This window comes from Melopsittacus undulatus, chromosome 15, assembly GCF_012275295.1.
Source record: "Melopsittacus undulatus isolate bMelUnd1 chromosome 15, bMelUnd1.mat.Z, whole genome shotgun sequence".
Taxonomy (NCBI): domain Eukaryota; kingdom Metazoa; phylum Chordata; class Aves; order Psittaciformes; family Psittaculidae; genus Melopsittacus; species Melopsittacus undulatus.
This window is the reverse complement of record NC_047541.1, coordinates 81,916-107,270: the sequence shown is the minus strand read 5'-3', so window position 1 is coordinate 107,270 and position 25,355 is coordinate 81,916. Positions and strand designations below refer to the sequence as shown.

The window sequence follows — 25,355 nt, the reverse complement described above, 5'->3', positions numbered from 1 at the left end:
GGTGATGGCTTCAAACACAAAGCTCATGACCCAAAGCTGAAGCCACATGACAAAAGCAGACCTTTTGAAAACTGCCTGTTATGTTGGGTCTGGTTCTTTGGAAACTCTGACAGTGCACTGCTCTCATGTTTCTCATGTGGCTTGAACTATTAATTGCCCACTCCTTCCTGCTGCCTTACAGAGGTGATTTATATTTGCAGAATGAAGATGGACCAAATGACGATGTGCAGCATGTTGGTATCACAGCCAAGAATGTCCCTGGTCAGGCCCAGGAAGCTGCAGAGAACCTTGGTGTTGAACTAGCTAGTTTACTTCTTAGCAAGGGAGCAAAGCATATCCTTAGTGTGGCAAGGCAGCTCAACGATGCCCACTAAACCCGTGGTGTGGTCTGCACAATTGCCACAACTCTGGCAAGTTTTGGCAGCTATGCTGTCCTCCTTTGGAGGAAGGGATTTCTTCATGCTCACACTGGTCTCACCTGACATGTGGGCACAAGAGCTTGAAATACCAAGTTAACTAACTTGAATTGTTTATGCTGTTCAGGGTTTCTGGCCCTCTCTGCATTTCTCTAAATTGCAAAGTGTCCATTTGATTTTTTTAACGATATTTATAGCTAGGAAGGCTAAAAAGAAAAAAAGGATTAAAAAGTAAGCTGTAAGGGTTCTCCTGTTGCCATAAGGAACAAGGAATTTGTTACAGATTATAATCAGAGTCAGTCATGATGGCACTTGAGTGCCATACTGTGTCAACAGTACTGAAGTACTTTCAGTAGTCATTAATATTGTTTGGTCCTGTTCACTCATCAGTGTTGCAGAGGAGGACTGCTATTTGGCAGGTTCCTTGGTAAAGTAGCATGAGTGCCATATTCATAGGTCTGTCTTAAGGCAGGAAGTTTGCAGCTATCAGGTGCAAATTTGTCAGTGAGCCAGTAATTAATGGGGGAGCGAACACCCAGTAGTGTGTCCCTTATTCACCAGACTAGAAGGCTTGTCAGCATCATTCACATATGCTCATTTAATGGGGAGCAGGAAAGCCCAAATGAGGCTGTTGTGCCTTTCTTTGCTAGTGCCAGTTCCTTTCTGTGATGGGGTTCTTGCACTCCCTACCATGTAGCTATCTGCTCAGCAAGGCTCATGGTCCAGTGCCTTGTGGAAACACTGAATCAGCACCTTATCAGGGTACCATTTTGGAAATGAAGGATAGTTTATTCTCTGCAACGACCAATAAAACGTAACAGCTGATAAATACAGCAGAATGGTAAACAGCACCCCGGTGTCAGTGTCTTTCCGGAGCAGCTCCTCTGTTCACAGCTTCACAGACCGGGACGGCGGCAGGCACCAGCGCTCCTCGGCTCCGCAGCCCCGGCCAGCGGACGGGGTGGGGCCCGGGCCGGCCCCGCCTCCAGGCCTGACGGCGGGGCCGCGACACGCCCCCTCCCCACGCGGATCGCAGCTCTCCCGGTGAGCAATGGGGGTGGCCCTGAAAAGGGCCTTTGTGTGGTGCCGAGGCCTCGGCCGCTCTAGTACTCCTGTGACTGCTGCCCTCTGCCCTTCTTGCCGGCCTTGGTGGGGCCCGCGCTGCCGCCGCTGGTCTTCTTGGGCAGCAGGACGGCCTGGATATTGGGCAGGACGCCGCCCTGCGCGATGGTGACGCCGCCCAGCAGCTTGTTGAGCTCCTCGTCGTTGCGCACGGCGAGCTGCAGGTGCCGCGGGATGATACGCGTCTTCTTGTTGTCGCGGGCCGCGTTGCCCGCCAGCTCCAGGATCTCGGCAGTCAGGTACTCCAGCACGGCCGCCAGGTACACGGGAGCGCCGGCCCCCACGCGCTCCGCGTAGTGACCGCGCCGCAGCAGCCGGTGAACGCGCCCGACCGGGAACTGCAGTCCTGCCCGGGACGAGCGAGACTTGGCCTTAGCCCGGGCCTTACCGCCACTCTTGCCACGGCCAGACATGGCGGCTCGCTCCTCCGTGCGCGCTGTACCCTGCCGACGAGAGTTCTCCGGCGAAGTGGGGCGAGGGGCTCTGCACCCGGTCCTCTTATAACCTTCCCCAAAATAGCGCTCAGCTCATTGGACAGCGCCGCCGCGCCTCGCTATTGGTGCGTCTGCCGGAAGAAACTTTTTACTGATTGGTCTCCTCTGCGGAGCCACCGCTTTTGGCCCCCGAGTCTATTGGTGGTGGAGATAGACCAATCAGACGGCAAGGCGCCAAATTCATACCTCTCTGAGGCAGTTGATACGCTCTCCCCCACTCTCTCTTCCCCTTAACCGGGTGCTTCAAGGGCTCTCCTCTGGGCTCTCGGGTGGGCAGCAGTGCTGTGTGAACCATGGTGCCACGTACTGCTGTACGAGTAACGATTTGTGTTGGAGGAAAAGGCAATCACAGCGTGTGGGGCCTTAGCTCATTATTAAGAGTATTTACCAGTGTCCTCTGCATGGATGCAGTGATCCTTACTTTGCTATTCCGTTTTGGATGCGTCCTGGTCTGCGAAGGCAGATGATGGAGATATTCAGAAATAAAAGCCCTTTGGTGGGAAGATCCCTGCTAGCTGGGAAAGAGGAGGGGGTCTACTGGAACCAGTCCCCTAGCAGGGTTTAAAGCCACAGAGATGTCTTGTGTAACCTAGCTTTGCTGTGTGACAGTGTTCTTGAGGCAAATTATGGAAGGGGAAAGGGTACCACAAGCTGTTTTATTTCCAGAGCGCTCTGAGCTCTGGTTAGAGTTTATAACATCTCTCTCTGTGTCCATGGACCAAAGACAGGATTGGCGAAGCCAGGAGAGGATCCTGGCTTACTTGTTCTGCTGTAGAGAGTCTTGCAGAAACTGAAGCTCTAATTTTCTCTCTAGGGGAACCCTAATGTGCTCGTTAGGTGTACAGAGATTTCATCTTTCCCACGTTTGGGTCATTTACTTCTCCCCTAAAGGCATTCCCAGTAACAATGATGTCCAAGTAGCAGGGACTCTTTTCTGTCAGTAGAATCTGACAAAAGCCTCTGGGCACAATAAAAATAGAAAGACTATTATGCTTCAAGAGTGGCCCCTGCAGAGTAGTTGCACGTTGGCAAGTGTCCTGAGGTTCTCGGAGGGCCAGAGTAAGATGAGTTGCATCATTTGGTCAGCAATTGGAGAAAATTGACTGGCAGGCACAAGTCTTTCCTCTGTTCCCAGCAGCCCAGTCAGACATCATAAAACAAACGCACTAGTTGGTACCGGATTGAGAATGCAATGGTGCTGCCCAGGACCTAGGTAAAAATCAGCCAGAGAACAGAAACATTATAACATTAAGTAAGGTACAGGTTGTCAGTTCCTCATTTCCCCTTGGGTTTGCTACACTCTGTGACTTGTTTCACTAAGTAACAACATTTAGGCTAAATTGTTTAGGTATAGAACCAGTGAAAGGTGGAAGTGTAGGCAAAATCCTCAGCTCTTTCTCTGAGAATTGTAACCATCTGCAGGGGATCTCCATGCGTGCCTGCACACAGTAACATAGTGAGAACAATGGATTAGAGGAGTGGTTGTGAGCAACTCATTCCTTGTTAAGGACCACACATTATATTGTAAACTCTATAGTTTGTGATGGAAAATGTTTCATGTCAAAGCTGCAATTCAGCATCCTTACAAGAAGATGCTGCAAAGACTTCTCTGCTGTGGCTGGCCTCCAGATCAAGTAGCAGGTACTTTCTGCCCTTTCTCATCCCTGATACAGTCTGCCTAAGCCCTGTTTGGTCTCCAGGTTTGTTTGCTGGAAATCCTCCCTCCTGAATGGGAATTTGGTGAGGTAAGTGTCTCTTTCCTAAGAAGAATCTCTGATCGGAGGATGAAAAAAGGAGTTCTACTGTGGGCACCTAGGCAATGCAGCCCTTTCCACAAGTAGTGTTTCTTCTGTTTTCTGCATGAGTTCACATGGTGGCCAGAGGTAGTGGCAGTATCTGTGAGGCAACTTATCCTCATGCTCTAAAGTGCTTCCAAACACTTCTGCACCCCGCTCAGATTTTGGGTACTGCTGAGCTGTGTGCCATGCTTACCAAGTCCACCAGCCGGAAGTAACTCCAGGACTGTGTTATTTGGTCTGGCTGACAAACAGGAATGTGGGAAAAGGCTGGATCTGGTGGTCACAGTGACAAAGCACTCTGCTGTCCTAATGTTTTTGTAGCACCCAGTGATACATGCCTTGGGAACCTTCTCAAGCTAACCTCGTGATTTGTATTTATTAGCTCTCAATGAACATGGAGGGGTGATGGATAGAGGCAGGGGGAAGGAATCTGTTTCCTCCTTGAGTGACATAAACCGCCTGAGCCTCAAGTTCCATGACTCAACTGCATCTTGTGTGAAAAGCATGATACTTTACTTCCCCTTTTCCCCTTGAAATGCTTGAGACACATTTGGGTCTGTTTCTATTGCAGAGTACATCTTTTTACTGGAGAAAATGTTGGTCTGACCTGAATGAGCAGCAACAGGAGAGTGAGACTTCGCTCGTGGGTGGGTCCAATCAGCTTTATAACGAAGTTAATAAGGGTCATATTATTGCACTCAGTATATTCACCGTCTTCATCTGTTCCAATCCTCACATCTACTATATGCAAGATCTTGACGGCCTGGAGAAAGAAATATTACATGTTATTTTACCAGGTATGTTTGGTGCTCTCTGGCCAGTTTTGCTTGAGATTCCTTTTCCTATATAATCCCCAAAGAGCCTGCACTCTTACTAAAAAGGCAGCTGACAGGCTTATGATGGTTCTGGGACACTGTTATGTGTGATGATTCTGAGAGATTATTAACCCAATTGAGTGCCCATGAGGGGCTGTGATCGACCAAGTGGAGTATTTTCTTCTGGATTTGAGCCAGGAAATAACTAGCAAACCTAGAGTTCTGTTTTCCTTCCCATCCTGTTTCTCTACTGCCTCAAAATGGGACTGACTTTTGAATGTTTTCTGGACTTTACCTTCAGAATGTTTGCTCCCATGGCAGAGAGGCTCTTCGTTTTGAATTTGGAGTAGCTCATCTCCAACTTCCCTGTGCTAGGATTGAGCCTGAAAGAAACATTACAATTTTAGTCTGGATAGAGTGAGGAGAGAGAGATCCCCAGCTGAGTAGCTAAGAGAGAAACCAAGTGGTGGAAAAAGCAGGACTAATCCCATGCACATAAAAATATGCTGATATGGAGTCCCTCAGACTGGGCAGAGCAAGGAGATTCCTCCCCACTGCTCCCCTGCTATAGGCAGAGTGCTGCAGAGTGTTAAAACTAAAGCATCTCACATCTGCAGAGACAACTGCCGATGCAGCACAGTGCCACAGAATGCTTGCTTTTATGAAACCTTAGCAAATACTACCACAACAGTAGTAAAAGTGACCTGTGTCAATCTCTCTTGATCTTGTCACTGAGACTAATCATATTCTAACATTGTTAAAAATCAGTTCTGTATCTGGGGGTTGGGAGGGCTGCAGCAGTCAGAAAAGATGATAACTTCTTTGAGAAACCTCCACTGTGTGACCTGACCAAGGCGGGCAGAGGGAGCTGGCTATCTTTTAGCTATAAAATGGCTTTTTTAGCTGTAAAATGGCTTTGATGGCTTTTTCAAAGTGCACATACCACCACCGTTCTCAGTTGGTGTTCACGATAAAAGGCACAATCTCTGGTACTCTTACAGGTTGCTCAGGTACATTACCTTGGCAGCCGGTGACGGGGACAAGGAATGACATGGAAGAGTTGAGGCAATGAGTAGAGGAAGTTGAGCACTTGCGGGATGAAAAAAAGCAGCATTGTTTTGCTGAAGTGCCCCAAGATCCCCACCACAGCAAAGGTCATGCCGGCAAAGTAGCAGAAGGTGTCTCCAACAAACACTTGAGATGGGTACCTGCAATCCACAGAGCAGAAAGTCCGTCATCATCACTGTTGTTGTACAAATGACTTTATAAGCACCGAACATATTTCCCAAGTGGCTGGCTAGAGAGGGAACTGCAGCAAATCTACGTGGTAAAAACAACCACTGCAGCTATCTATGCCAAGGACTGCAGGGCTGGGACCCACAACCTGATTTGCAGAGAATATGATATGAAAGAATGGATAACGAGACAGAGCATATCCTCACGTACATTTTGGTGAGCCGGTGTGACTGGAATTGTGCTAATGAAAAGCTACCAGCACATCGATGCTTTGCACCGTTGGTTCTGGCAAGGGACCCATCTATGCCCCAACATTCCAACTGCATGCTGGTAAATGGGTTGGTTTGTTTGAAAAGGGAGAATGTAGAGGGAAAGGATGCTTCCAAAGAAACCCTGAATGTCTATCCTCTTACCAGTTGTGGTAAAACAGCCCCAGCGTGGTAAAAAAAAAGGGAATCATGAAGTAGAGAGAAAAAATGTGATCATCTCGGTAATCCCCTATAGAAAAAAAAAATGTTTGTCATAAGACAGGACTGGTTGTTTTTTACTAGTATCAGATATCAAAATCTAGGATTCTATCCTCCTTTGCTTTTTGCACCCCAAAACACAGACACTATCTAGCTTACCATTTAACTCTACAATGTTGAACACAATAATGGAAGCAGCTATCACCAGTGACTGCCCCGCTTCGATTCCATTAATTCCAGCGAGAATGTTGATGGCGTTGGTGCAGAACACTGCTAGCATGCCCATGTATACGTAGTAGAGGATACCTGCAGGTCAGAGCAAGCAGAATGCTTTAATATTCATAGGCAAAGCAGACCCAGTCCAGTTCACCACAGCTCTTGCTTGCTTTGCACAACAGCCCATTACCTGGTGTTCTTGGTGAGAGTGTCAGTAAGTGGTAACTTACTGACAAATCGTTCTCTACCCCGTGACTTGGCTGTCATGTGTACGTGTATGTATGATGTGAGGGCCACAGAGAATGGATGCGATGCAGTGGCAGATTGTAGCACCGTTTCTGGTTTGTGATCATCCTGGTGTTGACAGCTGACTGCTGTACGTACCTAGTGCTGGCTGTGTTCCCAGAACCCTGGAAAAATGAGTGGTGCCTACCTGTGTGTAGCTGAGTGCATGCTGGGTTTCTGGATATAGTTTCCACCCTAATTAATATTTATTGGGTACCCTATCATGACCAGTACAGTTGTGGGTGCCACAAATATTTACTTGTGCTGACTCCTTCCTTAAAAAAATCCTTCGTGCATTCCCTCTGCAGCACAGAGTGCCTCGGGTGACCCTCTCCACAGAGTGCTCGCCATTTGTCTGATGGCTTCCCCTGATTTGTAACAACTTACCCAGGTCCAAGTGCATGCCCAGCAACATACGGAAGGGCTTAGGCACCACAATGGTCGTGTTCCCAAAGTTGGTGAAGTAAACCATGAGCAGAGGGAGTGAAGCCATGGTAGGAAGAAGGAGCTTGTGGCGCCAGCGCAGGTTCAGAACGTCATCTGCAAAGCCCAGGAAAATCATGCAACAGATGGCGAGGAGCGAACCGATGAGCTCCACAAACTGCGGGACAGAGAACAGCACCCCTATTACCGGTGGCCACTCCCGCCTGTGTCCGCCGCACTCCCGACACCAGGCGAGTCTCACCTCGTCGTGAGGAAAGGCCGCGCACTGCTCCTCCACGAAGCACCTCAGGAAGGGCACGGGGATGAAGCAGAAGAGGATGATCAGGAACACGGCCCCGCTGATCACGCCCTGCGCTTCGGGGCTGAAAGGAAGGCAAGGCGCGCAGTCGGCCCGGCTGGTCCTGGTCCCGGGGCCGGTGCGGCCCTGCGGCGCACGGTTCGGTGGGGCAGCGCTACTCACACTGGCCGCCGAGAGGCCTTGTTGAGGTCCTCGCCGTAGAGCCGCGCGGCGAGGAAGCGGTCCTTGAAGGCCGGGATCAGTGTCAGCGTGGCCACGAAGCCCAGCAGCGACCCGCCGAGGTTGATGAGGAGCGGCACAGCGGGCCAGGCCGCCATGACCACGGCGGGCGCTGCCGCTGCCAAGGGCACACACACCGCGGCCGGGCGCGGAACGCCGCCCGCCGCTGCCTCCGCCGCGGTTTTCCAGCCGGACGCGAGAGCGGAGGCACCGGATGCGCGGCCTCACTCCGGCCAATCGGCGAGATCCGCGCCGCTTTTGGCACGAGCTGCCGGGAGGCGCGGGGTTCTCCCGGAGCTGCCGGAGCGGGGGGAGCGCCTCTTCCCGGCGTTGGAGCCTCCTGGACCGGGCCTTGCAGCGACGGACTCCGCAGCGCCGCGGCCGCTCTCGGTACGTCACTTCCTACGCTCGGCGGCCGGGGTCGCGTTGCTCCCCGGACTGGGAAGCCGCGCCGGCGGGCAGCTGCCCCCAGGCAGCGCGGGGGGAGCCGGGGCTCTGAGGGGGGGAGGAGATCGCGCGTCGAGCGCTGGCTGGATGCAAGAGCGAGGGGCGGAGTAGCTCCCTGCCTTCTTACCCCTCGCGTTCCCTCAAGTATTTAAAAGCCAATAAAGTGTCTAACGGGAGCCTCCGCGTTGACGGTTGTTAACAGCGCTGAGACCCTTTCCGCGGTGTGTGAGTGTGGAAGGAGTCGGTGAGCGGCGCGGGGAAGCGGCGGCTGCAGCGAGATGCTTTTCCCGCACCCGGTGCGAGCGGACTGTGGCGGCCGGAGCGCTGCTTAAGGGGCGGGGCCGCTTTGGCCCCGCTGCGAGCACGATTTGTGCACTTTAACGGGGAGGCCGCGGTGTTACTGGTAGGGAGAAAACTGCAGCGAGGAGGCGTAGTGCTGAGCAGAGATCCCGCGGCTCCGCAGCGAGGCGCCGCCACCCGCCGGCCGCTGCTGCCGAGGGCAGTGACCGCTGTGCTGGAGCTGCGCGCGGGGCCGGGCCGCGGGGGGGCGCCGCGCCGGAAGAAGGCGGCGGGGAGGCGCGGGGGGGACAGGGTCGGTTCCGCGGTTGTGCGGGCCAGGGTCTCTGCTGGGGCCAGGCTGCTGCTGCGCTGGTCGGGCCGAGCCCACGTGCGCTGCGGCGCCGGGAGGCGGGCGACGACGCAGCCTCGCCTCCTGCTCCCTCCCTCCGGCGGCAGGTGCCAGCGGCTGGGCCGGCGGCGGAGCGCCGGGGCCGTGCCCGTGCCAGCCGGCCCGCCGTGAGGCACTGCGCGCTGTGCCATGGGGCCGGATCCGGGTTGGGCCGCTTTGGTGCTGCTTTTCGCCGCCTCGCTGCTCACCGTCGCGGCCTGGCTGCTTCAGTACTGGCGGTCTGCGGCCCTGCGGGCGCCGCGGCGCCGCGGGCCGGTGACGGAGGAGGCCGGGGCCCGGGCGCTTCTGGCCGCGCTGCTCGCTCTCCGGTCCCTGCGAGAGCAGTGGCAGCGGGCCTGGGTGCGAGCCCTCAACAGCCAGGCGCGCCGGCACGGGGTACGGCTGGGGCCGGGGGCGGTGGCTTGTGGGCGGGTGGGGCTGTCGGCCCTTTGTGCTCAGGCCGAGGGGAAGCCCTCCGGGCCGGTCGCTGCCTGTGGCTGTGGGGGCTTGGCCGGAGGGAGCCAGCGCCTGTTCTCGAGCAGCGTTATCGGAACTCGGAAAGGAGGAGCTGGGCAGCGGCTTCGGGGCCCGAGGCCGAGTCGGCTCCGCTGAAGCCGGCTGCTGTGGCCGCTTTGAGGTTTCCCCAGCAACCCCTTCTGAATTCTGTGGTGTTCTTTCTCTTTACTCTCCTAGCGCATACCGCTACGTTCATCTATAGTTTTGCAGTCTACGAAGAATGTTCTACACTGATTCCACGTGGAAAGAATTACGTGGTAGCTTGTGTTGCCTGTGGGGCAGAAGCTTTTGCCCACAAAAGCTATGGTCCAGTCTGTTGTACTTGATAGTAACTTGATGGTGTGAGATGAAGAAATTGGATATTTGGGGAAGGATCGTTGGAAGAAGTGCTTGGTTTAGTGATGTGTGGCCTGCACTGTACCTGTGGCTTTTTTTTTGAGGAAGCCTTTTTCAGTTACAAGGCAGGTAATTGCACCCCTGCAGTGCAGCCATTAGAATGAAGGCTGCAGAACCTGAAGGAGTGTCCTCTGTGATTTGGCTGAAGGAGGGCTTTACTTTGTCAGCAAGTCTGGGGTGCTTCAGTTTTAGTACTTAAAGTAGATGGTAGTGTCTGGTATCTGGAGAGGAGAAAGATTAATAAGGCTTATAAAGCAGTTTTACTTGAAAGTAACTGCACAATGCAGACCAGATCTTAATTCTGTAAGTCAAGCGTAGCATTCTTGAAGTTCTGCTGGGTTGGATGGGGCTTTAAGTAACTTGGTCCAGTGGAAGGTGTCCCTCGTTGTAGCAGGGGAGAGGAACTGGATGAGCTTTAAGGACCCTTCCATCTCTTAACCATTCTGTGATTCTGTCTAGCCTTGTGATCTATACAGAAGATTACTGCATTGTAACATTTGGCCTAGAGTCGCAGCTATCCTATCTAATGCAGTTGGTTTTGAGGTGACAAAAGAGCTGAAAGTTAGTATTTTGCTCTTTAGCTAGTGCTTTGGTACTGAGTTCCTGCGGGACGCATTCTGCTAAGGAGCTCTTTGCTGACTCTCCCTCGTGTAGTCCCAAGAGAGGGAAAAGAAAATGCCGAAACTGGGGTGAAAGGCTCATGGTTTGCTAAGAAAAGATAATAGAGGGAGGCTAGTTTTCTGGAGTCCTAGTTAGTCATGGAGGAATGATGCTCAGTCGCTTCCTTCTCGCTAGTCTATTTTCTTCTGTGGTTTTCTCGTTTCTGTGTGGCTTCTTTCACCTTGATGAACTTCGAAAGATTAGTTTGGGGGTTTGTTTGCTTGTTTGTTTTGAACTTGGGTCAGGATTAGCACAGAGCAGGGAGAGAGAGAAGAAACAGGAAAGCTTCTGCAGTGAAGAAGGGTTAATGCACTTGACTTAGAGTTGACTGCAACAATTTTACATTCTCATTTGAGCTTCCCTGTCTGAAATTAATGTAGTGTTTGTGAGTCTAAGCCTCGACTGGAGACCTTGTTTTCCTTCTCTGTAAGGGCAAGCCAAGACGGACAGAATTGCAGCATGCAATGGCTGTGCCTAGCAAGAATCATGAAAAAAAGGGACATGAGTGTGCCTGGGTCCCACCCCAGTCATTCATCCTCCCTCAAACTATCAGGGATGTTTTGGTCAGAACTGATGTAGTTCTCTTTTCGTAGAGTTCAGTGCAGATCACGTTTGAGGAGGGCTCTCAGCTCCCACCAGCCGCAAATATAAGTCACGTGACGTGCAAGGGACAGTCGGACTGCAGCATGGTAAGGATTTGCATTGTTCTCTCTGGGTTTTTCCTGTAGATGGATGGCACGTTGGAGGGAGGCTGCCGAGAGTTGCGTGATGGGGACTGTGGAACTGGGCAAGATTCGTTGTTGAGTTCGGTGCTGTGCCAACTGACTCTGTGGGAGCCCTAGGGGAGATACGTTGGTGGAGCCAGTGCATATATGTGCGGAGCCCGAATACCAGGGTCCTGCAGTGGAGAAGGAGAAGAGAGATCTTGTCACCGGCATATCTTTGCTGCATCACTTGCATAGTCTCTAACTGCAGGTTCTGCAGGGTCTGGGAGCAAGCCTCATGTTTCTTTCCTGCCACAGTGGGTGAACCTTGCGTATCACTTGTAGAGATTTTACTGTCGTGTGGTGATAGCCTCTCACCAGCGGTATAAACTCTTCTTTCATTTGCTCTCTAGGTGCTGTGTTGCCATCTGTCAGCTGAAGCTGTGAAATTCCCAGTGTCTGTTACTCAGCAGTCCCCAGTTGCTGTTTCTGTGGACACCTATCATGTCACATTGGCTGTGCTGCAGGCTCAGGTAATGTAAAAAGTTAGCCTGTGACCTTGTTCCTTCACCTGCCCCTACACAGACTGAGGGAGGATGCAGTATAGTGTGAAGAAAGGCCTCGTGATGCTGGAAGATGTAGTGTTGCTGCCCTCATATTTGGTGCGGTGGTAGATAATCCCTATCTAAGTGCCAAATTCCCCTTTCTGTGTCTTGTTCTCCAGATGTTGCCTATGTAACATAGCCATAACAAGATCTGGAGAGGTTTGAGATTTGGCATTGACTTTGGTGCCTGGGCATCCAAAAGCAGCTAGGAAGCCAGGTCTTGGTACGGAGCTTCTGCTGCAGCTGCTTCTTCCCATAGGCCTGGGACCTCTTGTATTCTGAAGTTCGCTCTCTTACTGTTGCACTGGCACAGGGGCCTTTCTGTCGCTGAATTTGAAGCAGGGCAAGCAGCACCTCTTCTTTACTGTGGGCATTTGTTCTGGGCCAGGTGGAGATCCACTTGGAGGAGATTCAGAATGAAGGTCTCCTGGTGTCATGGACGTTCAAGGACAGACCGGACATGAACCTTTCTGTTCTTCCGAGACTTCAACTTTGTGAGGTGAGCGGCAGACCAGTGGGAGAGGCGGGCTTCAGTAGAGGGAAACTGAGAAATGCAGAAACAGTGCTGAGACAAAAGGAAGGCTGTGGCAGAGAGGAAAGGAGGAGAGGTTGGCAACTTTCTGTTGTGGCCCTTCAGGGCAAGGGAGGGGATTCTTTTGCCCTAGATTCTGTACTAGCTCAGCTCTGTCAAAACAGCCCTCCTCAAGAGGGGCTGAAGCGGTACTGATGCCTGTTGTCCGAGTTTGGTGTAGCAGCTGAATGGAAGTAAGCATAGCAACAAAGGCTTTCTGCCTGCATAGGTCCATCTGCTGTTGTCAGATGCTGAGCTGCAAAATGAGGTGTTGGTTGTGTTTTTGTTTGTTTGGGTTTTTTTTTTTTTTGGGGGGGGGGAGAGTGGCGGGTGTTGTGGGGTTGTGGTGGTTGACACCCTTGTTGTTTTATCCTGAGCACATGGAGGAATCGAGCTGTTCTCCCAAAAGTGTGGTAGTACCATCTCATGAGGTGGTGAGGATGTGACAAACTTTAAAAGCTGTATTGCCAAAATTTGCAATGTGTGGACTACAGATGTAGAGGATTAGTCTGTCTCATTTAGACAACTTACATTTGACTGCAGCTGTTACACAGAAGCTTTAAATAGGGGGGAAAGCAAGTACAGGATATGACAGGAGTACCTGGGATGCTATTGCTGGGAGAAAGACCGCGTAGTGTCTTAGACATGTGAGAGGCAGCTGGAGCTGTATAAAAAGAAAACATGTCTGCCTTGTTATGATTTTTCTGTGTTTCCTCTTGATTTGTGGAGAGAAGAATGAAGGGAGAGCAGACTTGTCCACCATAAAGGATCTGATTGAGGATACCATCATCAGCACGCAGCCAGCCGTGACGGTGAATCTGAAGGCCTGTGCCGCTGGAGCTGGTGCAGTAAGACGCTCTCCTCCTGTCCCTCTTGTGCGTCAAGCTCTGTGCCCCAGGGTGCTTCTGAGGGCTGAAGCTCAGGCAGGAATTTGGAGGTCGAGACTTGCTTCTGGGTGACAGCCTCAACCCGGCCTGCGCTGTAGTAGGAGCTGGGGTACTGTGGCATGGGGAGGAGAGTTGATTTGAAACCACTCCAAAGGGCAGCTCTGTTTGTACCTTCTTTTCTGAGCACTGAGTGTCAGTTTTATTGAGGTGGAGCTGAACTGCCTGAGACATGTGTCTTCTGGTAGTCTCTCTGTTCCTCTGAATGCTCTGCAGCAGCCTTTGTGGGCGTGGAATGGTCCATGGCGTGTCATCTTTCGTAGTCTGCCTGGCAGCCAGCAAGCTTGTGCTTGGCTGTCTCTTCTTGTCTGCCTGAAATTCATCATCTGTAATAACACAGGGGCCCAATGGAGGTCAATATCTTGGGGAACCTGCAGCGTCTCTTGATGGCTCTCTGGGTATTCCCTGACAGTTGGTGTGAGGAGCAACTTGGCAGATGCAGGGATGAACTGCCAAGTTGTGTGTCTTGCTGCTGTTGGCTGGCAAGTGAATGATAAAGGCATGGGTCTCACTCTTGTAATTTCTCAGGTTACCAGTGATAAGCTGACTCGAGAGTCACTGTCCAGAGTAGCCCCTCTGGGTTCTAAGCTGTTGCTCCGGAATCTTCGAGTGCTGAACTTGGGCTGCCAGGGCAAAGGAGGTAAGCATGAAAGCTTTGCTCATCTGCAGGGTCAAGCGCACAGGTGGTGAGACTGGAGTGAGTGGACACTTTGCGTGTGTTTGAATGGAAAAAAAATGGAAAAGAGGGGCATGCGACCACCAAGCCACTGCCTCGTGCTGAGCATATGCATGCACTCCATCCCTCTGTTGCAGGACTTGAGGAGATATGCTGTGTGGCAGAACTAGACAGCCCCTTGCAGCAGAAGTGGACGAGGCCGGTGACAGCTAGCAGTGCCAGCACTGTGTCATTAATGGAGTGGAATGAGGAGCTCTTTCTGTAAGTGTTGCATGCTCCTCACAGCTGGCACAGCAGAGGTGGACCAGCGCAATTTCTGGGTGTCATTAGTGCGTGGTGGTAATTGATGCAGACTGCACAAAAGGTGAAGTCAGCACCATGAAGTGGCATGAGTCTGTGCTCCCCGTGTGCTGGGCTAACAATTCCAATGATTGGCCTCTGCTTGCGTATGTATTTCCTCCTCCCCTGGACTCTGTTTTAACTGGATGGTCAGAAGTGGTGATCGTGGTTGCCTTGTGGGCAGGGCAGGTGCAGAAGGCCTGGAGCGTAGATCTCAGCCTTCTGGACAAATTGCTCTCTCAACTTCACCTGGCAACCTAACGCAGCCCTGCAGGTGATACAAACGGGAGTTCTCCTGTGTCGTTTGCTGCCAGGGGCAGCAGGGGCAGCAAACTTGTCCTCCAAAGCAGCATATGCATACTGAAGCTTTGGAAAAAGTGTTGAGGTGCGTGAGATTGGAGGGAGGGAAGATAGGGGATAGGGTTGCTTGCTGCTTGGCTCTTTTGCAGATTGCCTAATATGAGCCTATCTTTTCTTGTTCCAACAGGGAGTTGGGACACAGAAGTAGAGAGCTGAAGCTACAGGTGCTGGGGAGCAGCGACAGAGGGAGAAGTGAGTACTGGAAGCTGTAGGACAGGTTGGGAAGACGAGGAGACAAATGTGCCTAAGGGACTTTGTGTGCTTTGAGCCTGTGGTGCTTTGGTGTTGTTACTATTGCAATGAACTCTGCAAGGGATTTTTCATATCTGACTGTATGTGAGCCTCTCACTGTGTAAAATAACTTTGGAGTCTGTTCTTCCAAGTGAAATGCTCTTAACTCTGACCTTTCTGGTACCCGGGAGATTCCTGTGGCCTGCCCGTCCCCAGTCAGAAGTGGGGAGCAGGATGCGGGGATTTGCCCCAGTGTGTTGGAAGAAGCTTGCACAAGGCTCGTGACTCTGTTCATTTGCACTCAGTCAGGGACTAACTACAGTACGTACTTTTGATGGAGGCTGCACAGCACCCACCGCTTTCAGGGAGTCAGTTTCTGGATCAGTAAAGAGGAGGGGAGGAGCACTGCCTGCTTCTTCCCCACCTTGAACCTGGGAGCTATAGGGCAGGGGGGCTTGGCTTTGTTGGCCCACAGGGCTGCTTTCCAAAAAGCAGAAGGTGTCTTGGATGCTGAGCTCACGTGATGCGTTCCGGTTTCCTGTTCCTTCCTGCAGGTGTGCTGCTGGCACATACCACGCTTTTTCTTGATTCTTTGGGCAAGCAACCTTCTGGGAGACAGGTGTGCTCCCTGGCCCCGGGAGCCGGGTGGTCACTGGCGGCTGAAGCTACAATTACATTGGAGGTGAGCCTCTAATAGTGTTTGTGACGCGAGCCTCTAGCCAGAGATGTGTGTAACTGGGCCTGGGCTCATCGCAGGGGGCTGTCAGACCTTTACGTTGCAGAGGAGTGTCACCAGACCCTTGCTCCCCAGGCCTCCATCTGCTCAGCCAGCTTGGTAGTGGGCATGGCTCCATGGTGTCTGGAGCAGTAGCTTTTGTCGCCCATATGCCTGTCTGAGTTGCGCTTTACTCTTTGTAGCTGCTATTCCAGGAGTCTCCTGCGTCTTTGAGTGCTCAGCATGCTACGTCTCTGCGAACCAGCATCACCCCCACTAAGAAGGTGGAGATGGACCGGACCATCATGCCTGATGGCACCATTGTGACCACTGTCACCACGATTCAGTCCCGGCCCAAGGCAGACTGCAAAACGGGTGAGGCTGCCGTGTGATGGGCATCTTGTACGTGTCGCTGCTATGGGGGTGCAGGCTCCTTAGCATCCTGTGGCTGGCTGGAGGTTCGTGCCTAGCACCAAGGAAGGGAACTGAGGCAGCCCTGTATTTGGGGGGAGGTGAGAAAAGGACAAGCCTCTCTGTTGCCTTTTGGCAGTGGAAGCTCCTGACTCTAACACATGTACCATTGTGTAACCTCTGCGTTAAGTCTGGCAGAGTGCTTTGCCGCTCTTCCTCTATTTACGTGCTGAATGCAGAACTGGAAGCACATTGGCCTTGCTTGCTAGGGGTTGTTGTTGCTTGTGGTCTGATATCCTGATGAATGTGTGCTGCATGTTCCATGAGGCAGGGCCAGAAAATGACATGAACGGGGTCTCGCACCTGGGCTGCTTTGTGTGTCTCTTCCCAGTGGGCTTTCTACTGCTTTGTTATTGCGAAGCCTCCCAGAGCCAGCTCTTGCAGGCTCTCAGCACATGCACTTGAGGTGTTTTTGGTGTGTAGGGGGCCACGACATGGTAATGAAGTTGCATAGACTTTTCATCTCCTCTGACTGGTGTCTCTGTGTCTCTGCCTCTCTTTACCATGAAGATTCACCATCGAGGTCGCCTTCCAAGGTGGAAGTGACTGAAAAGAAGACAACTGTGCTTTTGGAAAGCAGCTGCCCTTGCAGGCCCTTGCCCAGCAGCAGCCGTAAGTGCTTGGAAAACTGAGGCTTTTATTGGAGTGACTGTATTCTTTAGCCTTTCAAGGAGGTTGTCTGCTGTCTGAATGTGTGGCACAGAACTCGTTTGCATTTGCTGTGTTGGAGGATGCCCAAGTGCCTGGAGGAAGGTGGGGTGGTGGATGCGAGCAGGTAAAAGGCACTGTGGCTATCTGGTCTGTGACTCCAGGCATTTCCTTTCTTAATGAGAATGTTCTAGGATATCTGAACCCAAAGAGCTGTGCTCATCCAGTACTCGGGACTCTGATTGTCTCTGGGACAGAGAGCTGCAGCCTTTTTGATGGTTCATGGCCAAGGCTGCCCAGACTCTTGGGAGTCTTTGGAGGTCTTTGTCAAGTGGGAAGGATATTTTAATAACATGTCTGGTGGGAAATCGAACTTTGCAGATGCCTGAAAGAGCCGAGAGCTGTGTGGTGCTTCCTTCCTTTGGTTTATTTGGGCAAGCGTGTAGTAAATTGTGTTCTCTCCCTTTGTGCACATGTAGTTGCCTATAATGAGCATCGTGGTAAGCAAGCGACCTCTTGCTGGTGCCAAAGGTCACTACACCAAGTGTTGGTATCTATCTTGTGCTCAGGGGATATCTGTATGCCCAACGGCTTGGATCCGGTGGCTGAGACGGCAATCAGGCAGCTGACTGAGACAAATAACAAACCTGCCAAGAAGACCCCAACGAAACGTAGCACGCTGATCATCTCGGGAGTTTCCAAGGTCTCTGATAGTTGCGAGGCTCCATTTCCAATCTGTGAAGTCTTTTCTAGGGATGGGTGCATTGAAACCACCCGGTCCCATAGGAACCAGTGTGGGAAGGTTCTGGAACAGAAGACTTGCTCAGCAGAAGCCTTCTGCTGCTTCCTTGCAGCTTGCCACTGCTTCCCAGTGAGCGTCAAAGGTACCTTGCCAGTCTGCAGGGCAGCTGCTGGTAGGAGTTCACAAAGGGCAGCCATGGAAAGAGAAGCTGCTGCCATAGCTGGTTGGGAACCTCATGGAGTGCTTGGACTTTCCTGAGGGAGTGAGGGAGGTGCTGCAGAATGCTTTGGAATCTGCCACGTTCCAATATATTTCAGCAAAAAAAGTGCCAGTTGCGCATCGGTGCCATCTAGCACCAATGATCGGATCCCAGGAATCCATATGTAGGTGTGAATGGAAAATGGGAGATGAGTGTGATTCTTTTAAATTCTGCCTTCCTGTCTGTCTCACCCTCTGATCCCCCTCCAGGTACCTATCGTTCAAGATGAAATGGCACTTTCTCTGGGTTATGCTGCATCCCTGGAGGCCGTGGCGTACAGGGATTCTGTGGCAGAGGGCACAGGTGAGTGGATGCACGATTCTACTGAATCATCCCAGCTGCCGGAATCGTCGCCATCTAGACAAAGAGCCGGTCAGGAGCTGGATGAGACGACACGATCGGACATCTCCGAAAGGCCATCGGTGGAAGATGTTGAGTCTGAAACTGGTTCCACGGGAGCACTTGAGACCAGGAGCTTGAAGGATCACAAAGGTAAGGATGAGCCAGTAGATGGTAGCTAACATTAGACTTGAGGGACCAGGTGCTGTCCGAGTTCTCCACCCACAGAGCAGGGGGGCTGCAGGCAGCTTTCAGCATGGCAAAGAGCAGCTCCTGCGAGAGCCTGGAAAAGCCTTTCTCACATGCTTCCTGCTGGAGCAGTTTCAAACTCCTCTGTTTGCAGGTGTCCAATTTCTGTGGCCTTTTTGGTTTCTGTGGTTTCTGCCCCCTGCATGGTTTGCATGTTTCTGAGAGCTTGTGTTCTCTCCCTAGCCTCTAGGACTACACATTGGGCACACCTTCGTAAATGATTCCTCCTCTGAATTCCGCTGCCTTTAGCATGGAAACAGAGGCTGGCTGACCATGTGAATTGTAGAGGCCTCGACTCCCTCCCTCTTTCTCTGTTAACTCGTGCTTCTGACCTGTTGTACCATAGTCTGTCCACATGAACTCTGTTTTCAAACAACAGAGTGGGCCTCATATTCTGAGCAAGCTGCTGTTCCAGACTTCCTGGGCTTGTGTCAGTTGGGTGCATGGCACAGCTTGGATTTGTCACAGCTTGTAGCTATGGTGGTTTTACTTAGCTGCAAACTTACGGAAATAAGCACCAGCCAAAATCTTGAATGCTGAGAATACGAGAGCGGGACAGGTTTTAGGAGGGTGTACCACGGTACAGCCAGGTACGGTTCGAACTGTGGTGACCAGCCCCTTGTTTGCATGTCAGTGGGTAGAAAGGCGTGTGGCTCTGATTCTTGAGACATGTGGCGGGGGGGGGAAGAAGAAAAACAGAAAGCGAGCCCCCTCTGTAGGGAATACTGTTGCGACTTTGTGTGGCGTGCAGGTTTTGAATATGCCTTTTTACACCTGGCACCTGTTTGGGGCTGATGGCGATTGGCATCTCTATCCTGTCCTGCCCATGTGAGCCATTGCTGTCACCTGTCTCCAGGTTCAGGCATCTCATGAAACAGTGGGCAGTCGCTCTTGTGGCTTGATCACTGACTAATCCAGGTCTCCTTGAGACGAGCTGGTCCGAGAGACCTTTTCCCTCCTGCACATTTCTCAGTGTTTCTGCATGCAGATTTTCTCACGTCTTTTCCCTTTGTATGAGTCATAGCTTTCTATGACAGTTCTGCACACTTCCGCTGCAGGGAGGACATCACTGTGTGAAAGGAAGGTTATGCAGAGGGGACGTGTGATGCCGTGCTTAGTGAAGCCACTTGTTGGTATTGCGGTCTGTCCCAAATGTAGGTTTTTGCCATCTGGCCAGGAGCTGGGTTTTGCTGAGCTGCTGTGAGCTTCCATTGCTCAGGGCGGAAGACATCTGTGCTGCACATCAGAGAGTAGCTGGGTGTGTTATTGCCCCTGAGACACACTAGGGCAGGATACTGTCGTGAGTTTCAATTCCTTCCTTTCCATCTCTACAGTTAGCTTTCTTCGGAGTGGAACCAAGCTCATCTTCCGGAGGAAGAGTAAGCAGAAGGAGGCAGGCCTAAGCCAGTCGCATGATGACTTGTCCAACATTGCCACCGACTCCACTGCCGGGAAGAAAGCCGGCAGCTTCTCCCGTCGCCTCATCAAGCGCTTCTCCTTTAAGTCTAAATCCAAACCCAAAGGTAGTGACAGCGTGATGGCAGGTGAGAACTGAAGGAGGGAGAAGCTGTAAAGATTGCACAGAGATCATTTTCTAGTCTCTTGTCTTCCTGCTCTATGGTATCTGTGACCTGTGGTCCGGTTCCTTTCAGCCTCGGCAAGGGAAGACGCCCCTGGTACTTTACGCCATCTGGGGAACAGAGGTGGTGAAACCGGGGCTTAGGCTGCTCATCTGCCTCTCCTTAGCCCTTTCTGACTGTCATATCCCACTGTACTCTCCCCGAAAATCCAGGTGGTATGCGAATTCTGGTGTAAATTGCAGGAGCTGTGGAAGCGACTGCACTCGTAGCCATCTGGTGTCGCTGCGTGCATCCTGGAAGGAAGGGGGCAGTGGGGAGGCTATCAAGTGGCAGTGCTCAGAGCTAAAGATGGAGAAACTGCTGGGTTAGCTGTGCTGCTGAGAAGTGTGGGGTGTAGCCTCCCTCAGTGCTAGTGGGAGAGAATGATACGGTCGCTGGCCATCTAACTGCTCTTGTTGCTTCTGCGCGGTGCAGAGCCTGTAATGTGACCGAGGCATGGCGCGCTGTGTTCCCAGCCTGAGAGTTGTTGGGAGAATGAGCTGCGGTTCTTGGCTCTTGGAACAGCTCTGTATCCAACAGTGCTGAGGGATGCCTGCTTTCTGCACTATGCAGATGAAGGAAGGAGCCTCTAAGAAGGAAGTTTAACCACCAGGGGAGTTTTTGTAGAAGCCTGGGCCCTTGCAAGAATGTCTGGTTGGTGCTATCAGCACTGCCACTCTGCGATGCAGCCTTCCTTCCACGTCCGCGTCATCAGATGGGAAGTAGGCTGTGATGCACACTTGCACTGGCCGTTGTATGAGCAGAACCCTTTCCCTCGGGGTGGTTGGGGGTGTTGCTGGGCAGGGCTGCCTTCCGGACTTGTGGGGTACCTGGCCTCTCATGCTCTTGTGATTCTTGCCAATGACTGGTACCACACTGGAGATGGGGGTGAGGAACGTGGCAACCCTGGCGAAAGGCCAGTGTGAAGTCTAAAGCCATGTGGCAGAAAGAGGCAAGAGTTTATATGTTTTCACTGATGAAAAGGTTTCTTGTAGTAGAAGGAACCTTTCTTGACTGCATCTGGCATTTCATTTTTCTGAGCAAGCCCAGTCCACTGCATTCAAACAGCAGACATTTCTGTGGTTGGTATTTGTGGAGGGAGAAGCACACGGGAGGAAATAAACTCCTTGTGCAGAAGGACACTGACCTTCCAGACAAATGGTTTCCTGCTCTCCTGATGCGCGTCCTTTGCGAATATCCCGAGTCTTTGTTCAGCTAGAGTAATGATGCTCTCAGAGAAACCCTTGTCCTGACAGCATGCCTGGTTTGAATGAAAGCTCCTGCTCTCCTGTGAGTTGTAGAGTTAAGGAGGTAGGGCAAAGAGGAGGAAAACCTCCCTGAAGAGCAGTTGTCTAGGCCTGACTGGGTTCACTAGCTCTGCTCTCCTGTTACAGTACCTCCCAGCTGGGAGCTGTCACCTTGTCTTGCACAGGATGTGACCAACTGAAAAAGCAGTTGTTCTCCTGAAAGGGTGCATAGAACAACATTCCATTCTTTGGAAGGACACATTCTGGCTTACCCAGGTGGCCATTTCCAGAGACTGGAATGCGTTTGGTGTTCTGCTGGGAAAGGATTGACAGACATGTATTTTGAAGCATCTCTTCAAAGTGTCTGAAGGTTGGGGTGTGGGGGCAGAGTCACTTGGGGCTTGCATTGAAACTGCTGCTGCTTGCCAGTGGGAGGGACTCTTTTCTTTCCTGCCGATTCCCTATGGTCTTGAGCATGTGTGAGAAATTGGACCAGCGCAGCCGGCTGACCAGGAACCTCTTCTCCATCTGTTTGATTTGGTCCAAGAGTCTTCCTGTTCATCCCCATGCTCTTCCATGTGTTTTGTCCTTTGTTTCTTCCCTCCTCTGCATGGTACCATGGCTTTGTTTGCAGCTCCATGTGCTGCTGATGTCGGAGGGCTCACCGTTTCTAGCTGAATGTGGATTTCCTTGATGCGAGCTTGCGGTTCCTGCTGTGGTGCTGGTGGAAGGTGGCCATATGCAGCTCTCCTCTAGCCGTCTGGCAGCCAGTTTGACGTAGCTTTCCTTTGCCAGGTTGGTGTGGCATTGCACATGGCACTGTCCTTTGCAGGCATGCCCCTGTTCCCAGCACCTTGAGGTTTGGTTCATTTCTGGGTGTTCCTTTTCTCTTGCACTGTCCCTGCTACCGATCTGTCTCTGTTGCTCACAGTACTCAGCGCTCTGGTTCGAGTTTTCATTTTTTCTTTTTTAATGCATGTCAAGTTGTTGCTTTCAATGAGAAGTGCTGGCGTGGCTGTGAACCTTGCATTACAAATGCTGGCTTGAATAGAAGGAAGCTTCCAGACCAGCCAGCAGCTCTTCAGTAGTGGATTTATCGCAGGACCTTCTGTGGGTCTCATTGAATAGTCCCGTGTTCTTTTCTTTAAACAGCAAGAGCAGCTCAAGCTGTCTTGGTGCGGAGCAGCCAGAGGTGAATGCCCAAGGCTCCTGCCATGCTTCCAAAGCATGAGCCTGTGGCTTGCGTACTCAAGGAGAGCCACAAGGCCTAGTGAGCCTTGTCCTTGTTGCTGTAGACCGGAGGTAGGAAAGGCAATCGAGGTTCTTGTCTGACAAACACTAGATTTCAACTGGACTGTTTTGTTCTCCTCTGGGGGAAGGAGATGATAGGAAAGCTATGAGTGAAACTGATAGAGTTCTTCACTGGCCTTGGGAACCAAGGATGCCTTTCTAGCCATGTTAAACAGGCAATTACTACCATACATCCTCGGGCTTTCCTGAATTTGTTTCCGGTTTGTTGGCTTCAGGCAATGCTTGCTGATGTATCGTGGTGGAGGTACCGGTTTTGATTTTGAGCATTGCTCTGGCAGAACACTCATCTGGGAATCTTCCTTCGCTGCAGTCTGTGGAATGAATGGTGCACAGGACATGTAACAGTCGGTGCGTATCCTCCCTTGAATTTTTTAGTGGTGCTTTTTATCATAACCTGTAAATTGCTGTCAAAGTTTCTATCAGGTTAGATAGTTGCGAAGGAAAGGGATATTGTCAAGCGCTGATAGCGCGTGTCCCCAGACGTTAATTCCCACACCTGCTTGTGTTTCCTAGCAGAGATGTACTTTCCGCCATTTTGTTGCTTCTCAAAGTTGAGCAGTGTAGGACTAATACTGTAACAACCATTCATCTTCTTCTAAATGTTACTGGGAAGCGTGGAATGTTGTTGAGGGTGTTTGGGTAAACTGCTCTTTTGAGGGACAGGGGGGTAGGGGGAGTGGCTCAGTCACATGCACCGGAAGCTTTTCAGTTCAGGTACATTCCTGAGTAACACGTTCATCCTTTCTCTTTGTGTCTGTACATGGATGGCTTCCTTTCTCGCCCTCGCAGTCATGTTTGTCCCTCGAGTAGTAGGCAGCTGGTTTTGCTAATCCTGGTTACGCAAGCGGAGGTGAGTCTCCTGGCTTTCCAAAGCCAAGGCCAGTAATGAATCTGCCTTATAAGGGAGGTATGATTATTCATCTGAGAAACCATTCTTCTACCCTAACCTTCTTGGAAGGAAAGGGAAGGTCACATAATTCTTTGGCCTCCAGAAACTGTAAAGACACAGTCCCAGGGAGTTTTTCCCCATAGTGCTCTTGGCTTTTTATTCTCTGCTTAGGTCTGGGACAAGAAGAAATTCTATTTGAAATCTGCTTTTCCCTGCTTAACTTCTTCCGGATAGCCGTGTCTTTGCCTCGGTGCTCTTGCATTTCATAATGCCTGGGACCACGAAACAACCCCAGTGTGCGGCGCAGGCCGTTGTCAAACTTTTTAGAACCATCCGTAGTTGCCAGGTTGCTGTCTTAGGGTAGGCTTTGTGTCTGCACCTTGTTAAACTGGTCCTCAACTGAATATGTGGGGGAAGAATTGCTGACAGAGTGGCAGGCTTGAACATGGGGAGGCTGGTGAAGGAGTTCAGCCTGCTTAGAGGGGCCTGCGTTCCAAGTACTGCATTGCGCTGCTGGCTGTGAGTATGCTTGTAAGTTTATTTTGCTCCAGATGCATCGTGTTTTGGTAAGGCTTGTGAAGAGCTTCCCCATGGGGAAACAACCCTTGGTGTCAGCAAGAGAAAAAAAGCGTGGGAAGAAATAGAGGGAACTGCAAAACTTCAGCAATTTGGGGTGCCATAGGCTGTAGTGTGGCGGGTGCCTGACTGATGCCTGGTAATCGGAGAGGGTGCTTGAAGGCAGAGGGTTTATACATGTGCACGTGTTTGCATGCCCTTGGAATTAGTGTGCTCTGTGAGTGCCCATACCTGTGATACTGCAAAATGATGGCACTGATTGGGAGATAGGGAAAGTGGCCTTCACTGGCTTTTGTGGTATCCACAAAATATTTCTTACACGGACACCTCTGGAAGCAGCCTGGAGCAAACAAGTCTAACTTCGGCCCCTGCAAGCACCATTGTGTGTTTGTGTAGCTGGGGACAGGCTTATGGGCAGATTGGCTAATGTGGGGGAGAGCAATAGGAGTTGTGTAGAGAGCTAGTCAGAAAACAGTTTTGGGGATGGGAGGAACATAATGAAAGCTTATATAATAAAGTATATGTAATGATAAAAGCAGATGTGAGGGCCACTGGCACATTCTGTTTCTAGACTAGAACTGGGCAGGGGGCAAATTGTATGTTTACAAATGTTTTCATTCCACTCATTTGTCTCTAGTGTTGCTGATTCCTTCCTGTGATGGCTTCTCTCGGTTCATTGCCTGCGAAATAGAGATGTCATGTTTGGATAGCTGGCAAGATGCTTGAATGTTGGGTGGCTGGTGATTACATGTTCTGGGGTCTTTAGCATCGTTCAGCCCTCCCTCCCCCTATGTAGGGCACAGTGTGCGTCATGGTATAGTAACAGTCCCGGTGGTTCAAACTTCTGGAAAAGATCTTTGTGTACTTGTGGTATTCCAGCTCCTTCTACAGGCATGACTGCTTCACGCCACCTTTTCTCGTGCGTACAGGTACTGGACCAAATATCCACACTGAATTTGTATGTGCTCTTTTGTACTTTGATGCTCTTTGATGCCTCTCTGGGTGGATTATTTTAACCCTGGATCATTTAGAGGATGGAAAAAACGAAAAAAAGGAACCATGTGGCTATTGAAGAGATGAAAACAAAATTACTTAAGTTGGACTAAGTGAATGAAGTTCTTGAAGCTTTGTAAATGTTGAAGAAGAATTCCATTGCTGTGTAATGGCTGAACCTGTTAACTTATTAAAACACATGGAAATCAAAACCCCACCTGGAGTCTGACTTCATCCCCACTGGAATGCAAAGAGTTTAGGCTTTTTTGTCTTTTCACGAAGGGAGGTGATTTGTAACCCTGTCAGGTATGACTGTCATCTCAGCACTCATTTTTGCCAATTGCAGATACATGGGCTTACAGCCCCTAAG

At 51.2% G+C, this 25,355-nt stretch overlaps 3 protein-coding genes across 14 annotated transcripts in view; 2 read left to right on the top strand and 1 right to left on the bottom strand.

The window, feature by feature from the left end:
* Nucleotides 1–1,267, top strand: part of HMBS (hydroxymethylbilane synthase) — a 7,550-nt gene extending 6,283 nt beyond the window's left edge. For both annotated transcript variants that reach the window (XM_034069643.1, XM_034069644.1), the window contains one exon: nucleotides 201–1,267. In XM_034069643.1, the coding sequence (XP_033925534.1) occupies nucleotides 201–374 (174 nt within the window). In that variant the 3' untranslated portion in view covers nucleotides 375–1,267. The remainder of the gene's footprint in view (nucleotides 1–200) is intronic.
* H2AX (H2A.X variant histone) lies at nucleotides 1,185–2,537 on the bottom strand. The gene has a single exon (XM_005142648.4). The coding sequence runs from the start codon at nucleotides 1,949–1,951 to the stop codon at nucleotides 1,520–1,522; it is 432 nt and encodes a 143-aa protein (XP_005142705.1). The 5' UTR covers nucleotides 1,952–2,537; the 3' UTR covers nucleotides 1,185–1,519.
* Nucleotides 1,861–25,200, top strand: C2CD2L (C2CD2 like). 11 transcript variants are annotated; one of them, XM_034069636.1, is made up of 17 exons: nucleotides 1,861–4,628; nucleotides 5,648–6,212; nucleotides 7,159–8,201; nucleotides 11,091–11,186; nucleotides 11,615–11,734; nucleotides 12,195–12,305; nucleotides 13,112–13,252; nucleotides 13,850–13,961; nucleotides 14,135–14,258; nucleotides 14,824–14,888; nucleotides 15,482–15,609; nucleotides 15,846–16,017; nucleotides 16,624–16,725; nucleotides 17,331–17,464; nucleotides 17,972–18,254; nucleotides 19,685–19,894; nucleotides 24,922–25,200. In XM_034069636.1, the coding sequence occupies exons 3-17, from the start codon at nucleotides 7,878–7,880 to the stop codon at nucleotides 24,981–24,983; spliced, it is 2,184 nt and encodes a 727-aa protein (XP_033925527.1). In that variant the 5' UTR covers nucleotides 1,861–4,628; nucleotides 5,648–6,212; nucleotides 7,159–7,877; the 3' UTR covers nucleotides 24,984–25,200. The 11 variants fall into 11 exon arrangements, 8 of the variants coding, with proteins under 8 accessions (XP_033925527.1, XP_033925528.1, XP_033925529.1 ...); XR_004550323.1 differs by adding an exon at nucleotides 22,743–22,875 and having other exon boundaries at nucleotides 1,862–4,628; nucleotides 5,648–8,201; XR_004550321.1 differs by adding an exon at nucleotides 22,743–22,875 and having other exon boundaries at nucleotides 1,862–4,628; nucleotides 5,648–8,201; nucleotides 23,317–25,200.
* Nucleotides 25,201–25,355: the final 155 nt, after the last annotated feature.